This window comes from Telopea speciosissima, chromosome 9 (genome assembly GCF_018873765.1).
Source record: "Telopea speciosissima isolate NSW1024214 ecotype Mountain lineage chromosome 9, Tspe_v1, whole genome shotgun sequence".
NCBI lineage: Eukaryota > Viridiplantae > Streptophyta > Magnoliopsida > Proteales > Proteaceae > Telopea > Telopea speciosissima.
In genome coordinates, this window is record NC_057924.1 from 41,838,297 (window position 1) to 41,856,180 (window position 17,884).

The window sequence follows — 17,884 nt, forward strand, 5'->3', positions numbered from 1 at the left end:
TTCAAAGATGGAACATGGACGTATATGGAGTGTTCAACTCCCTGTGGATCTGATTGAAGATAATTATAGAAACCCTGTGGATTTGATTGAAAGATAATTGAAGATTTGATCAAGGATGATTGGAGATTTGATTGACAATCAGTTGAGGATAATTGGAGACATGATTGAATGTATTTTAGGCAAGCCAAGTGTAATATTCTATTATCACATGTGATAATAGGTGTAGAGATTGTATAGAGATTTTGTAAACACCCAACCGATTGGGGCTCACCCATATATTATTTAAACTACATGTAATACAAGATATGGCAAGGCATTTCAATCCAAAATATCACTGTCCTAACATGGAAGTGGCTGTGAATCTGAGACTGGTGATTGGTTGGGTTATTGTAGGAATAGGGTTAGATCTTTCTCCCAGTGGCTAATGAGGCTTAAGAGTTGGTGGGGCCTTGGAGCTTTGTTTTGAAATATGAGTTGGTTCATAGTTTGTCACAGAAAATAGGTGGTAATAAATGCAATACTAAAGATGTGGGATTTTCTATTCTTTGGAATATTTGGGTTGATGATGAGCGTGTCAATTAAAGATAAGAAATTTGGGCTTTAGATGGATTTTGTCCCAAGTCCAAGAGAACCAGCTGCCCAGATTCTTTTACCGAAACTACTAGATATGAATAAATGTCAATCAGATTCCACAGTAAAATTGCAAAATTTACATCGATCGTCAATTCCATAACCTTGGAGAGGGTGGGAATCCCGCCTTTAGTCAATTTCTATAGGATGAGTTTGAAGGAGTAATCTTGGTTGGCTAGTTCTTTGTATTAGATGCATCTGCATTTCTTATGCTTAAGGTCATAATTTACCAATTTCATCTCTTTGAGAGAAAAAAACTATGGCACTTCGATTTATTCCAAAGCTGAAACTAGGGACAAACTTGAGGATGATGATTCTTTAGTTGTTTTGCACCGCATAGGTGGGTTTGCAGCAGGTATAGAGGTGGCAAAAAGACCCGGTCAACCCATGTTCAAGTGGATTCGGCTCCTCTCCTGCAAGCAAGCCCAGCACACAAGGAGTGCCCAGGGAGGCATCCAACGGTGCTAGACTGCTGGGTGCACCGGGCCCCACATAGGCACACATTCTCGTGCGCCGAACAGCCCAGTGTCGTTGGATGCCTCCCTGGGCACTCCCTGGGTATTGGGGTCGCAGGAGAGGAGCCCGATCCTGTTCAAGTTGTGTGGTTTTGGGTGTGGGTTAACATGAAATTGGCATGGACCTAGATCCTATCTAGTGTGCCAACGCCTCTAACGCGGATCCAACGGCTGGAGGCACTCACTGGAGAGGATCTATTTCCGAATTGACACAATAACTGGTGTCCTTTCATTGGCTTTGAAGCAAGGCTTTGAAGCAAGCTTGACCCAGGGCTCCACATATGGGATTCTCTCTTTGTCCCCTATATCTAAATATGGTTATCCATGAGAACCAGTTAGTGCCATACTCTTCTTGGATTGGACACGAAAAATCGAGTTCGATGAATATTCAAATAACTGTAACCGGCTACCTGTTTCCTAGGGCTGCAACAAAGTCGGGTTAGGTCGGGCCTTTTAAAACCCTAGCCTAACCCTGAGTCCCATTAGCTAGGCCTTGGCCCTGCCCGGCCCTGACTCAGGGCCAAAAACATCCAACCTTGACCCACCCTCAAGGTCGGGCCGAGCTAACCCTGATTGGCCCTAACCATGGGGGGAAGGGAAATGCATGGGTTGGTTAGGGGAGGAAGAAGACAAGGTAGGGTTGGGCTGGGCCAGGCTCAACTTAAGGCCTCAACCCTAGCCCAGCTCAGCCCTGAATTAGGGCCAGAAATTTCCAACCCTGACCCACCCTCAATGGGCCTCAAGCCTAGGGTATCTCAACCCACGCCTTGTTCGGGCTCAGAGAGAGCTTAGGCTGTCAGGGCGAAACTTGCACCCCTACTATTTCCACTCCTTCTCTTTCTCATAACTTTAATCGGCTACCTATCCTCTCTCTCTCTCTCCTTCTTGCTCTCTCTAATTTACGATTTATTTTATTCTTCTTTTTAATTTTTTTTAATTCAACACTCAGTTTTTTTATTTTATTTCCATACACAATTGTTTTAGGTACCACTCTCAATCAATACAATTTGATATCAATTAAAATTAAAAATTATAAAAATATTAGTAAAAATCGATATTGTTACCAAATAACACCATGGCGCTATGAAGCTACAATGCTATGACCATGATTAATATCGATTTGTATCGATGTATCAAAAAAAATCACCGCAATGATGTCATATTCCCAAGGCCCTCTATAAACAGAGTTCCATCCCCATTTGAGGAAGAGCCCCTAGAGCCTCAAGAAACATGCCCCCTACCCCCCCCCCCCTTTTTCGCTCTTAAAGTGCATTTTAGCCTTCTTTTGATCCACCTAGAAGCTCTATCAGATTCCGCTTCCACCTTCGAGCTTAATTATTCCGTCCGCATCTTAAGTGACCGAAAGCCACCTTTTACCCATTTTAACATCATTTTTCCCACTTTTTTATCAAGCCTTTTTAGGTAGCCCCCATTAATCCCTTATGAGGCCATTACGCTGCCCGAAAAGTAGGGATGTAAATGAATAGCAGAAATCCGTTTCCGTATCCATGTCCATATCTGTTTTGCACTATTTGAATCCGTCTGAAAGCTAAACGGATACGGATATGAATACAGATAGGCTATAGCTATCCGAAAAACTATATTTACATGTAAACGGACAAAATGTTCGATCCGTATCCGTGTCTGTATCCTTTTAGCACTATCCGAATTCGTCCGAAAGCTAATCGGATGCGGATGCGGATATAGCACTATCTGAGCCGAATCCGATCCGCTTACATCCCTACCGAAAAGTGAGTGCCAGGTTTTCTAAACCTCTCATGACGCCATTACTCTGTGTGATGTCCAAATAGCATAAATCCGATTTGCAGCCATTACTCTACGTACATTAGATCGTTCCCAAACCCTGCTAAACGCGGGAGCCTTGTGCACTAGGTACAACCTTTTTACTCTGCCCGAAGTCTAAATAGCAAAAGACTGCTTTATAGTCGTTACTCTGCCCAAAGTCCGAGTAACAGAAACCCATCTTAATTACATAGTCGTTACTCTATCTGACGATAGAGAGGCAAGCTGTTTGCCTGCCTCCACCTGAACCAGGAGATATTTGATAATTTGCATTGCATTGGTATGCTTTTTCCCACTTTTTTGTCTTGTTGGATTTGATTTCAAGTATATATTTCTTTTTTGTTCTTCATTTTAGCACAATGTAGATCATTAAAAAGTAACATGTTTTAGTGTAAATAGAAATCTTTAGTTGTAAAAATAATATGTTTAGTTTTTTTTTATGTATTTGATGCATGATGATCAATTATAAGTTTAGCCTTGCATATTGGTAAAGTACATATCGTTATGAGAGAACATTCAAAATCAAGCATTTAGTAAAAAGACTGGTTTAACCGGACTAGACGGAATGCTAATATCTTCCACTCTCATAACTTGACCACTTACCTAGACTCTCTAACCAAACCATATGGAATCATATAACCTTTTCCACTCACATTGGATGGGGTAAAGCCATTGCGTCCTAGGCCCGAATCCTAGGTGACGACTCATTTTATTTTGATATATATATGATCCCAAACCCTCATTTTAATAAATGTATATATGGCATGAGTCCATTCAACCAATCCTAATAGCCAAGGGACCCCAAAAGCTCTAAGAAAGCCGCCCGTAAGGTGGATTGAAACCACTCCACTCCGGAAGTCGTGGTACCCATAATAATATAATATAAGGTCGCAGTACCCACAAGTGACTATTTTAGATGTCTGGGATCAATCATAAGTAAAGAAGGTGACATAGAGGATGATGTTTCACAAATAATTAAAGTGGGATGGATGAAGTGGAGATATATGTCTGGAGTCTTGTGTGACCGACGTATTCCTTTAAAACTTAAAAGGAAAGTTTTATACGACTATTGTTTGACCGACTATGATGTATGGGGCAGAATATTGGGTAGTTAAGAAGTGTCATATTGATAAGCTATGTGTAGCAAAGATGAGGATGTTAAGATGGATGTGTAGAAAAACAAAGAACGATAAAATACAGAATGAACGTATTAGAAAGGACCTGGGAGTCACCTTGATCAACGATAAGCTCTGAAATAGTCGTTTAAGGTGGTATTGTCATATTCAACGGAGGTCTAGGAACGTCCCAGTAAGGAGGCCGGAATTATATGATTCCGATTGAAGGAGCTAAAAGAGCTAGGGGCAACTCTAAAATGACCATAGGAGAAGTGGTGAGGAAAGACATGCATAGTCTAGGTCTTATGCCAAGTATGACCTAGATAGGGCCTATTGAAGGGCAAGGATCCATGTAGAAGACCCCATTTAGTAAGATTCTCATGACGAGTTTGGTTGTGCTTCTTTCCTCTCAATATCTTTCATCTTTTATATTGCATCTTTCATTTCTCTTCTTTTTCCCCATCCCTCTTTTCTTGTCTTGTCTTTCCTTTTTTGGCTTATAACTCAGTTTTCCTTACTCTGTTTTGTTTGCATCCATGTAACTGACCTCATTAAGTTGGGATAAGGATGATTTTATTGTTGCTTGTTGTTGTATATCTTGATTGATTTCTCAAATGTTGTAATCTCAATTGGATTGCCTTCTCTTTGGGTTAGTATTGTAATTTGAGGTTCAACCAATTGGATAGTAAAACAGTAAAAAATATATCCTGATTTAGAATCTCTATTCTAGCTTTGGGGGTAAAAAATATTTGGCTCCAACTCTCGGGCTTTTTCAGTTGTTGAAAATGAAGTTTCCCTACCAAATTTTCTTTCCCCGTCCTTTCCAGTTGTAGAAAATGGCATTGCCCTACTAAAATTTTCTTTTCCCGTTGATTGGATACCAAAAACAAAACCATCTAATGTATTCCACAGTTCCTCCTATTTATCAAGGAGGCTTTCTTATGTTACTAGCGTGGAAAAGAATCTACACACTACTACTAATTAGTAGTCTAAAAAAGGTATCAATCCATGTGGATTCCATATTTTCAAAATAAATAAGAAAACAATACATGTGGGACCCTCACTTTTTTGTGAAAGGCCTGAGAAAGAATCTACACACGGACAGTGTGTGAATCTTTTCTCCAAATTTGATGCAAAGATTTGAATCGATTTGACCCAATCTAGTGATGCATAAAAAATAAAAAGAAATAACAAATAAAATCAAAAGAAATGAACCGTAAGTCCGCAAAACTTGTTGAAATGGTAAAAGATTAGTGTTTTTTTTTTGTTTTTTAATATTAGATGATTTATTCCCAACTCATATCAAAAAGAAAAACAAGTTTCCAAGACCTTCGGTTGCTTGTATGTTACTCCAGCTTCTATTTTGCACGTTAAATGAGATGTATCAGACGGACCACATCGGTCCTGTATCGGTGGATACAAACTTTATTTGAAAAGCAAGTATCATATCAGTATTGTATTGTATCGATATCCACTAAAACCAATATGTATCAGCCGATACAATACAATACAATACCTAACGATACTTAAAACCATGTCATAATTTCTTGAATTAAGAAATTATGATACTGCAGATGAGTTACTTAGTGATCGCCAGAGATTTCAGACACTTGATAATAGTCTGGAATTTATTTATTTATTTATTTTGGATAGATAATAGAGTCTAAATTTGAAATTTAATACATCTCATTGACATTACTCCAATAATACACTATGATAAATATTACAAAATTCCTAGGAGTAAGATGGTAGCTTAACTCCTTTAAATCTCAAAATGAAAGCTGTGCACCACACTCATTTGTCAGTTAAAGTCTTGAAATACCCCATATAACAGACAGAAAATTATTAAACTTCTTTTTTTTTTTGGAGGTATGTTATTCTCTGGATAAGTGATCTATTTCATTAATGGGAAATTCCCAGACTACAAGATTCTAACAATTAGAGTTCACAAGGATCAGATGTATAAAAAAAACTATTGGGGATTGCTCCATACTTTACAAACATACTGGAGTTGGTAACAGTAGGTAAAGGCTTGGTCAAAAAATCACTGACCTGTTTTGGATTCTCTCCACTCTGTACACTGTCAAGTAGTTCATTTGACAGGGATGAATCCCAAACAAAGCCCTTGGATTCCGAAAGAAATCTTGTCTGCGGCTTACTACACAAGAACCTTCAACAGGAAATAGTACTGTGCGAGGAGTATTCCGAAGGGTAGGAACTGAATATTGAGGAAATGGAATCGAGATTGAATGTGTCAGCATAATCAGCAGTACTAAATGAATCTCTGGTACTCTCGGTGGTATACGATGCATCGTCTGAGCTTGTGAAGAGGGACCAATCACTTGGTGGGGCATCTGAGAATTCCATGCTCATCGATTCTGCATAAGTTTCTCTCATAGGGAGGATATTTCTGTTAGCACTTCTTAGAATGTCTTTGGAGGTCTGGTTGCCAGTACCCAACCGAACATCCAACATAGGATCTGATTCAAGTTCGTCAACGAAAAAGTGATCATTGTGTCTAGTTTGTCCTGATCTTGAGGAATTCCGTGTTTTCGATAAGCAATGCATTGCAGTATATGGACGTTGCAGTGGAGAAGCCCTTGAAAGGCGTGGAGAAAACCTGACAAATGTTTAAACTTTGAAACCCTAGTGAATGAATGAACACAAGCGGATTGCAAGGGGTATATGTTAAATCAGGTTTACCTCGAGTAGAATAGGATGTATGCACCTTCTGACATCACCTGGCTCGTTGTAACTGGTTGGACCTGCAGATGAAAAACGAATTCAAAAGGAAAAACTCAGACGCATCGAAACAACAACAATGTAAATTATGCAAAATTTTAAGATCCCAGGTACGGACCATCATACATCCTGACTGAATCCAGGATCTGAAAGTAAAAATCAATACAATATGAACCCCAGAGATCAACAAAGGAGGGTGGTAGAATGGCCCAAAGTAGATCTCAATTATTTACTTAATTATTTAAGTTTCTTTCATCATTATCATCCACATTAACCACATCTATCATTTTCTACCACCCAACCCCCCCCCCCCAAAAAAAATAAATAAATAAATAAAAACAAAAGCAAAAGTGATGGTTGTTAAATTAGTTCTTCCTTAATTTTTATAGCTAACACCGAGGTGACATGAACAAATAAAATTATTAACTTCAATAAGAGGGTGGGCCTTGATGCAATGGTAATGTTGCTCCATTGTGACCAAGAGGTCACGGGTTCGAGTCTGGAAACAGCCTCTCTGCAAAAGCAGGGGTAAGGCTGCATACATTATGACCCTCACCAGACCCCGCAGTGGCGGGAGCCTCGTGCACTGGGTACGCCCTCTTTATAATAAAGTACTCAACCAACCATTTCTTCTGTCGGATTCTATTTCTCGAAGTTCCCAAAAGCCATGCAGTACAGCTTGCTATACCAATGAAGTATCTTTCTCTTTTTTTTTTCTAATGAATAATGTTAGCACCATAACTTATAGCTTAGCGGAAAAGGGAGGAAGGGGGTAGCTAAAGACAGGATATACCAATGAAGTATCTTTCCTTTGTTTTTTTTCTAATGAATAATGTTAGCACCATAACTTGTAGCTTACCGGAAAAGAGACGAAGGGGGTAGCTAAAGACAGGATATTAAGAACCTATTGGATATTTGAATCAGTGAGAAGCATTTATAAGAAGATAATGGCCAAAACTCCTTAAGTAAGCAACCCTAGATGATGGGAGTAAGTCACTTTAGCCTCCAACGATCTTCCCGATATCTTGAACATCAAAATTACACCAGTTTTATAAACATCTTCAGACAAAGAGATGAACGATTCAGAACAGAGAAGGCTACCTCAGTGTCATCTATCCTGAACCACGTCCCCTCCGCATCTTTCACATATGACACATAATGCCCAGAAAATGATGCATTCAACATATCCAAATGCACAACAACAGCATACAGCACATAAAGGGGTGGACTGTCGCCTGTCCCAGTCATGAATGGGATCATGTCCAGCATCTCTGGAAAAGTGATGCACTTATTTATTTTGCCATATCTCCCCTTCTGACAAAATACAAAGCCCACATTTCAAAAGTCAGTAATGTAACTACAGAAACTTTTCACAAATTTTCTTCCGAAAAGTTCAAAATAAGTAAGAAATCATTTTCTACAGATAATAGATATCAGCGACAACAACCAATGGTTTATTAAGAAACCAATGGTTTATTGTGAAACATGGCCAACACCTTGACAATCACTCTATAACTTCACCAATCCATTGCAATGAATTCGCTGTCACTTAAATATAGTTGTACCCATAGAAAGCCACTAACCAAGGATCAATGTGTCAACATCTATGTATCAGCATAGAAAGGAGGTGCACACTATTTTCAGAAGTCATACCTGGAACCTCTTCAAAACTATGGTAAGGATGTTTGGTGCTTCATGTATGCTCAATTGCTTTCGCGCTTTAACATATTTGGCACACCTTTAATTAGAACATAAGAAGGTTAGCCAACTTCAGATGATTATGTGTAATAAATACAATCTGGAGCACATCGTACAAGTTTTTCCAAGACACCAAATAAAGCATCTGACCTTCCACATCTGTACATGTTTTCTCCATCCAAATCCTCAGGGGCTGTAAATTGAGTAAGTGCATCCTCCAGTGACTCAACCCAACCATTTATCTCCAATGTAAGATCCATAATGTTTTCATACCGTTCAGATTCATGATGACATCTCAGACACTTGACCTGGTTGAGTGAAACAACTCACTAAATGTGCTATTTATGAAGAAAACACTGGCAATAAAAAATATTTCATTATTCAGACACTTGAAAGAAGTTGCGAGTACAACTAATTACCTTTGATCTAAGATGACCACCAAAAGTATGTTGTATGAGCGTAGTTTCTTGCAAGCTTGAATCAACTTGCTTCTCGCCACCTAGTCCCTCAAGACATATAGATTGCATGGAAGAAACCAGAAGCCTGTATATAAAGAACACTTTAGAATTCTTCAAAATGGAAAAGGGAGGGAAAAGAAGGATCATGGCAAACAACTGGACAAACCGCCAAGAGAAATCAGCATTTGTTAGTCAATTCTTAAAAAGATTGTAAGGGAGGCCAAGGAAAAGGAAGAAAATTCAAGTACATTTTGACATACCTTAGAAATTCATGAGCATCTTCTTGACTTCCAGAACCCATTCGACAACCAATTTTCTGCATATGCCTAAGGATTTTGACAGGAGATAGAGGGCCTACAGCTTCTCTTAACATCATTACATGCTGCTCAAGTTCACACATGAGGCACCAATCTTTTGTGCAGCCTAACATATATAGAATAGATCAGAGGAAGTTACATATCTTTAAACAATGTTGCATCAAATCTAGTCAAATTTATATGAGAAATGCAAGTGTTTACAGGTTCTGGAATGTGATCTCTGAACTAGGTAGACGAGCAGAGGCTTTGTGCTGGTCATACATTGCAATACAGCATTGGCATAGCAGCTGCAACATTAAAACATAAGAAAAAGGAAAAAGGTAAGTAAACTATAGCAGCAAAGAAGATGCTAAGAAATGAGAAAGCAACCAAAAAGGTTATGCTTTTATGTTTACGCTGAGGCACTTAAGTTCCAAATCCCAACAGAAAATGCCATATAGAATCAAAACCAAATTTAACTCGACACCTAAGTGAGAGAAGCATCAATCATTTGTTGTTACATGTGATGGATTATTCACCTTCATAAAATGATCAAAGTAGTGAAACATACAGTTTTTGACATTTTGGAGCCAACCTTGTCCAGCCTATCAAATTAAAATTCTCAGTTCTCCATTAACAAGACCAAAAGTTGAGGGTTATAAACCCAGAGCTCTCATACTGGTTGGCACGTGGCAGAGGGGGCGATAGAGAGAGACAGAGAGACACACACAGAGTCAAACAGAGCGAGAGAGAGAGAGAGAGAGTGTGTGTGTTGAGTAACTCCCATTAGGAACCTTACATGGTTGGAGAGATCTATTGCTTCTTCACCTCTAAACCTGAAGCATTTGAAGCCTCTCCTCATGCAGCAACTTTGGGCTTCTTAATTGAGGTAAGTTTGGGACCAATGATGAATGCAAGCTCTAAGAATTTTTAATGAATGCCTCTTTGGTTATTTTCTATGGAGAGAGAGAGAGAGAGAAATGGGTGGAGGTGAGGTGGAGGTGATCATGGTCATCACTGAAGATATACACAAGGTTCCAGACTTTGTAAGTATGTAGGTTTACATGGCTTTCCTTGCAAAAAACCGAAAATGTACTAAAAATTGCAGATAAAGATTCCATAGAAACCTCCCAGCTAGTGGCAAAGCCATCAAGAATACTTACTGTTGGAAATAAACACCACTATAGGGATAAAGTAGCACTTATCTTATGGGAAACAATTCTTCAAACAACATCTGTTGGAACCGCTTCCTCTAAAAGGCCGACCTTGTAGGAAAGGAAGGAAACAATATGTATATCATACAGGAGCTCTAACACGGCGGACTATCTAAAGGGAGACACAGGTGGATAAATAATATAACACCTACCCACTCCCAGGGGGACTCGATACCGTGACCCCTGCCTGCTTTGATACCATGTTGGAACCGCTTCCTCTAAAAGGCCGACCTTTTAGGAAAGGGAGGAAACAATATGTATATCATACAGGAGCTCTAACACGGCGGACTATCTAAAGGGGGACACTGGTGGATAAATAATTTCAACACCTGCCCACGCCCAGAGGGACTCGATACCGTGACCCCTGCCTGCTTTGATACCATGTTGGAACCGCTTCCTCTAAAAGGCCGACGACCTTGTAGGAAAGGGAGGAAACAATATGTATATCATACAGGAGCTCTAACACGGCGGACTATCCAAAGGGGGACTCAGGTGGATAAATAATTCAACAACGTCATACTTGGGAGAGTCGGCCTTTGAAACAACATTTAAAAAGAGAAAAGTCACAACCACCAACTATTTTGAATTTTACTTTTCGGTTATGAATGTTAAAACCACAATTCCCCCACAAATTCAAAATTGTGGTAAAACAAAGATTTAACTATTGAGCACTTTAGAACATATAGGACACATTATTGTAGATCTCTTTTGGACTTGAATCTACACTAGGACTGACAAGCCACGCTACTGAGTATGGGTGAAAACAATGTTTTTTTAACCTTTCCTCATCGGTGTAGTTGATTGACCTGCCAGCCATATCCTATTGTCTGACCTTATGTCGTCCCATTCGAAAAAAATGGACATTTCGTCTTTTAAAGGACCGGCCTTGTCCCATCTCAAGTTAATGATTGTTTAGAGAATTTCGCCTTTAAATTCTCATTAGAAGCGGCCCCGCTTCTTATAACCACTTAGGTCAACTTATAGTGTGTACCACTAGATAACACACCCCCACATTTGTGAGATATAGTTGACTAAGAGCCATATACTCATCCTCTTGTCATTTTAGATGAGTACTACTTTCTCATCTAACCAGAATGAGCCAAGATTATAGCAATACTAGCAAACCATCCAGTGACTTCATTTTTACCCTTTGAACCTAATTCCACTGATCTCCTCTCACATAGGTTGGGTTTCCGTCACATGACTTATGTCACGAGCCTTTAAGGATCATTCCTTTAGATGTATACCACAATAGTGGTCAACGGCTATATAAGTATATCAGTCAACTTTATCTAACTATGCTGAATCGACATCTCTATCCCGCTTAGCTTCACCAGATATATGTAACCAAGACATGTATGTCTTTATTCCTTTACTGAACATATTGATTCAGCTTTGGCTATCACCATTTATATGGCATTTAGATCCTTAGCTTTGTGGCTTTTGATCCGACCTTCTTATAATGTCATAAACCAATAAAATCATGTTGGAACTTATAACCCAGGTTTATATTACCAATCTATGGATCGCTCCACCACCACATGTTTACACACATCACCGTTGAACCAAGGTAATGTTTCAAGAACTTACATGACCGAATCTAGGCACATCTTATAGATTCTATTTCCAAGTCATAATTAGCCTTTCTACTTGACTTTATTTATCTCTTTAAGAAGAGACCCATCATACAAGTATATGCATTTTCACAATAACCCCCACATTTTAGGGTTACCATATTCATACATATATGTCAATATAATATGAGTATACCCTTTTTTAGGAATAATTGTAATCCCTGTACTCGCATATCAAACATGGCATGTCACTCAATAAATATGCAGGCTCCCATGTAACTTTCTATGCATACATATGGATTCTTTATCCGACCAATGTACATTATAAAATACCACTTGTCTCTAATGGACACCTGGCCTAGCCAACCTTGGATTTAATGTAATCCAATCGGATATTAACAACCTATAAACAAGGTCATCATATAGTAATCTTGTCACTTGGTCGACTTGAAGAGGCTTTCAAATAGTAATTTCACATGATTTGAACTACAATCAAATCCTGTCTAGTATAAGTTAGAATTGGATTACAAAATCTAGGTGAATATTCATTTCCCTAGACATGGAATTCAAAATTTTCATACTGTCGCATGCATGTTGGGAATTCAATGTGTGACCTTGTCAGTATGATCAAGCATAACAATTAATAGAGCTACCGGTTTGAAATTGAACCCAAGCTACCCTTGAACCAATAAATCATTGGTTGACCAAGAGACATTAATTCAGTTCAAACCATCCAGTCAAAACCATCATAATTGTTTAACCAAACTACACTTATTAACAACATGAGGATAATCAGCACCAACATCAAAATGAAGGAATACAGTGTAATGAACGGTCCAACCACAGTATCTCTTTATCCACTGACATTCATCACAAAAGAGTACACCACTTGGATAACGTAATATTCAGACATTTGAACATCAGAAGATGTTTAAGATACTAAAACAATTTCTTTAAAGACACCACTATCAAGACCACCAATTGGAAAAATGTGACCTAAAACCCTCTGATTGCATTCGGTCCATTCTAAACCTTCATTTTCCAATGTGTGGCTAAAGACTTGTATTTACAAATAGATATTAAGAACCGATTCACATAATGATAAAAATTCAACCATTTCAATGGTTAACAAATCATGAATTCCTGATTCTTCGAATTTGTACCATTACTTTAACAAAGTACATTGAAAATGAGGCCCATCAAAGCATCTTTCACTTAGACATTACCATTATTTTTTAAATAATTATTTTGAAAGCAAGACATGAAACACAGGTTAGTTAACCAGTTTCATCAAACCAATGCATCCATAATCCATATAAGAGTAGCAACTCGGCACTTGTCACAAGGAAAAACATCATTCCAAAATTCACTGAAGACATCTCGTCTGATTGGGTAGCTTTAACCATCCCTCAAAGAATTGTTTGACGTGAAAGACCATGAAGTTTTTATTATCAATATGCTCTCTCCCTCACTTTCTTTTCTTATCTACATGTGGTGACGTTATGAGAGAAGAGAGAGATATCAGCCACTCCACGGGGTCACCACAATAATTTGTCATATGTGACTGTTGACATTTCCTCTTTCACTTACCACGTCAATTGACGCAACTTACTGTTCCTTCTATGTTCTCACAACTCACATGTACACAATAAGAAAATAAATTGTAACTCCGACGCATGCAACACTAGACAGTTAACCTACACACAGAAGACTCAGAAGACTATGTAAGATTATGTTCATTGGTCATTAGGAACTTTTGGGAAATATATCAGAAAAGTACTTTGGAGTTCTAGGGGACAGCTTTTGTGGCTTTTGTTTTACCATTCCAGCACTGTAATGTAGGTTTCATAGTTTTGTCTCTGCAAATCATCCACACTTGCTACTGAATAATCAATAAAAAATTAAGAGAGAGAGGTCTCTCAAATCTCAACCGTCGCATACATTCAAATCCAATAAGTACCCTTTTTCTTCATAGAATATAAATCGACTTTTGAACACATGGAGCAACGTCCCTTTTATTTGTAATTTTCTAATTGAACCATCTCTGGCTATAAGTGATAAGGCATCCCTTCCAACAATGCTTTAATACATTGTCTATTGGGCAGTTGCCACTTGCCACCCACTTTCATTTATTTGCAATGAGTAATTTTGTATTCAACGTGTAAGGCATGTATAAGAATATAGATGCAGAGATTTAAAAGAAACAGTTTTACTGATTAACCTTTAATGGATTTGTCAAATTGATGATCAGAGTTGTAATCACTCAAGCAACTCTGCAGACTTCAGAATTGCAAAAATTTAAGCAGAAATGCAATCTTACTTGGAAATAAACGCCAGTATAGGGATAAAGTAATACTTATCTTATGGGAAGCAATTCTTCAAACAACACAATTAGGAGAGTCGGCCTTTGAATCACGATCACGAACATCAATGATAGAAACAAACAAGACTGAGGCATGACAATCGGTCACTCTCCTTAAGATTGTATTTGCCCCCTATAGGTGCAAATCGAGTTTACTTGCAAATCAATCTCCCAAGATACAACAGCCTTTCCAAGCCCACCCAAGAGTCCTTGCACTCGACTTGGAGGCCACATTGGTAGACAAGATAGTGCTCAACAACATACTACTAGATCTCGCCGAGATCTCGTTTTTTGCAAAAGGCGAGACGAGACCTTACGCGAAGTAGAAAATTACCCCAACTATGTCGAAATCTCAGTTGAGTGGAGATCTCAGTTCGAGATTTCGGTTTGACTGATATTTGGACCAAAACTCAACTTTATATGTAACATATCTCAATCAAGACAGTCGAGATCTCTCCAGAACTCGACTGTCTCGGTGAACTTGACAGAGAAGTGAGGAAATAGGTGCTTGTGAGCTGATTTTTGAGGATTTTCCACCTTGGTTTCGACAGAGAACTTGTCGGAGACATCATTCAGTTACAAACTTGCAAGATTTGTAAGAAATCATCTCAAGTTTGAAGAAATTTTGAAGGTAAACCATTTTCCCCCAAATCTATATTTTTCAAAAAAAATTGTTCAAATCTTGGTGAAATCATGTTAATTTAATATATGTTACATAACTTTGTCCGATCTATGACTTGATGGAGTCTGAATTCTATTTTATGAATTTTTTGGAAATTTTTTTGAAAAAATAGGATCAATAGTGATTGTTTGGAAGTGATTTTTATGTATATTGGATATCGTTGGATGCTCTACAGCCTCACAGAATCAAATTTTTTTTCACCCATAAAAAATATTATTTTACTTTTCAGAATTATTAAAATATGCAAAAAATATCAAATATTAAGGAAAAATACCTGTTTTTGTTGGAAAATTATGTATAACATATGTACTATATGTCCAAATTAAAATGGTCTCAAATATATCATTCCATTACAATGATTTATACTTTAAGGTATAAATATTTTTAATAGAAATTCTAAATTTTATTTTTAATTAAGAAATAAATACTAGGGTTAGGGGATAAATATGAGATAGCTATTTTTGTTTTAGTAGCTTGATATTATGTTTAATAGTTACTAATACATTACTTTAAGTCTTTAATACATTATTTTAAGTCTTTAATAGTTACCGATACATGTTTTTTGATGTAACAGTGTAAAAAGTAAGACATTTGGTACACAATGGGGGACCGTGGAGAGATAGCATGGCTACATGGAGTCCTGATGTCAGAAGACAAAAAGAAATCCAAGTATCGATATTGTGGGAAGTTGCTTAATTCTGGAGGGGCCACTAGATTGAAGCAGCATTTGGCTGGTGGCTATAAGGATGTTGCCAAATGCACCAACGTTCCTTATAAGGTCTAGCAAGCCATAGCAAAGCACTCACAAGGAGGAATAGAAAAGAAAGCTGAAAGGGAAGTGCAACGAAGAGAGTTTGATGAGGACGTGTTAGAGAGGCCTGGTGTAGAGGTCATTGCAGATGATACTGAATATAGGTCTCCTCCTGATGATTTTCAATCAGAGGCTGAGTGGAGAATCTACCAGCAAACTTTGGCAGCTAGTCGACAATCATTTCATTTTGAACATATGAGGGCATATGAGCAGGCAAGAGGAGCTGGTGGGTCTGGCTCAACTGCAATAGAGCCAATGCATGGTGATGAGAAAAGGAAAAAGCATAGACAAAATGTGAGGGAACCCCACAGCCCCCACCCCGACCACGAGTACCTTCCCCAGATCCCGTTCTTCAGCAGGATCCCACCATATTCAGGCAACAAGATGCCTACCACCCAACCATCCCGCAAATGTTTGGTAGTAAACAAGATGAAGCACGAGATGCCTTTAGCAAGTTTATGTTCTATAATAGCATCTCACCTAATGTAACACAAGGAACATACTATCATGCATTCCTCGACGCTGCAGGGAGGGCTAGCCCAGGATTGAAAGGGCCTACACCATATGAATTGATGAATGTCTACTTGCCTAAGGAAAAGGCGTTGGAAGACTACATTGAAACTTTAAAGCCAAGGTGGGAGAAATATGGAGTTACCATTATGGTTGATAGTTGGACTGGATCTACTAGACAGTCCATCATCAACTTCAAGGTCGGTTTTAATGGTAAGACAATATTCTTGAAGTCTTTGGATGCATTAAAGGAAATAAAGGATGCTTCATATTTGTATAGGGAACTGAAGAAAATAGTGGAGGTAGGACCAAAGAACGCTATCTAAATTTTGACAAATAATGGTTCTAATTTCAAAAAGGCTAGGGAGAAATTGATGAACAAGAAAAGCAAGAGGAACCACCTCTTTTGGACACCATGTGTAGTGCATTCTATTGACCTCATGCTGAAGGACATGGGGAAGAAAACTTTGGTGGCAAGTGTGGTCAGGAGGGCAAGACAAGTAACCACATTTGTATATAACCATGGTCATGCATTAGCCATGTTGAGGGATAGATGCAATAGTGATTTAATGAAGCCTGGTATCACTCGATTTGCCACCAATTACAGTACATTGAAGAGATTTTAGACAAAGGTAGTCATTCTGAGGTCTACGTTTGCCAATGAACAGTGGTTTGGTTGACAAGGGTCGAGTTTGGAAGAAGGGAGGGCAGCACAAGAGACCATTGCAAGTGGCATATTCTGGCGTGACTTGAATAAAGTTGTTGTTATATTAAAGCCAGTGGTGGCAGTACTTAGGATGGTGGATACAGAGAAGAAGCCTACCTTGGCCCACATCTATGTTGCCCTTCAGAAGATGAAGGAAATGGTCAGAGCTACGATACCCCACAGTGCGAAAACATACACTAATATCATTGAGGATCAATGGGGGAAGCACCTGAGTCATCCATTGCATAGAGCTGGTGGGTTCAACATACTTTACACTTTACCTGAGTTTTTACATTTAAATATTCAAAAGCATTAAGTGTTAGAGTTGTTAGATCTCATGTAATAAGGGTAGTTTGGGAACTAGTCTTGTATCTAGTTGCCCTATTGTGTATTTTCTAGTTTTTACCTTTCTTATCTTTTACCTCCCTAGGGAGGTGTATGTAATATTCTCAAAGTCTATTAATGAAGTAATATAGGTGTGGAGAGCATAGTTCGAGAACTCGAGGCGAGATCTCGCCGAGTTTCTCGGTTTTTGGAAAAGCCGAGACAAGACTGCCTACGAGTCTCAAAAGTGCAATATCTCGACGAGATCCAGATCTCAGTTGGATCTCAGTTTTGACCCATTATTTTAACCCACCTACCACTTAAATACCTTACCTGATTGGACAAAACTCGACATATCTTGGCGAGATCTTGGGTCCAGATCTCGGGTTGACCCAAAGTTGAGGCTTCAAGTTGAAAAAAAATAAAATACACCAACTCGGCGAG

The 17,884-nt window shown here is 38.6% G+C and overlaps 1 protein-coding gene across 2 annotated transcripts in view; it reads right to left on the reverse strand.

The window, feature by feature from the left end:
* Positions 1-5,945: 5,945 nt before the first annotated feature.
* Positions 5,946-17,884, reverse strand: part of LOC122640354 (ubiquitin carboxyl-terminal hydrolase 15-like) — a 62,212-nt gene continuing 50,273 nt past the window's right edge. Inside the window, exons 7-14 of one of the 2 annotated variants that reach the window (XM_043833517.1) lie at positions 9,480-9,565; positions 9,222-9,384; positions 8,923-9,046; positions 8,654-8,811; positions 8,459-8,543; positions 7,907-8,119; positions 6,767-6,828; positions 5,946-6,683 (exon numbers count right to left, since the gene is read on the reverse strand). In XM_043833517.1, coding sequence (XP_043689452.1) covers positions 6,236-6,683; positions 6,767-6,828; positions 7,907-8,119; positions 8,459-8,543; positions 8,654-8,811; positions 8,923-9,046; positions 9,222-9,384; positions 9,480-9,565 — 1,339 coding nt within the window. In that variant the 3' untranslated portion in view covers positions 5,946-6,235. Of the gene's footprint in view, positions 6,684-6,766; positions 6,829-7,448; positions 7,538-7,725; positions 7,760-7,824; positions 8,120-8,458; positions 8,544-8,653; positions 8,812-8,922; positions 9,047-9,221; positions 9,385-9,479; positions 9,566-17,884 lie in introns of those variants that run through there. The other variant, XR_006329647.1, reaches the window with a different exon arrangement.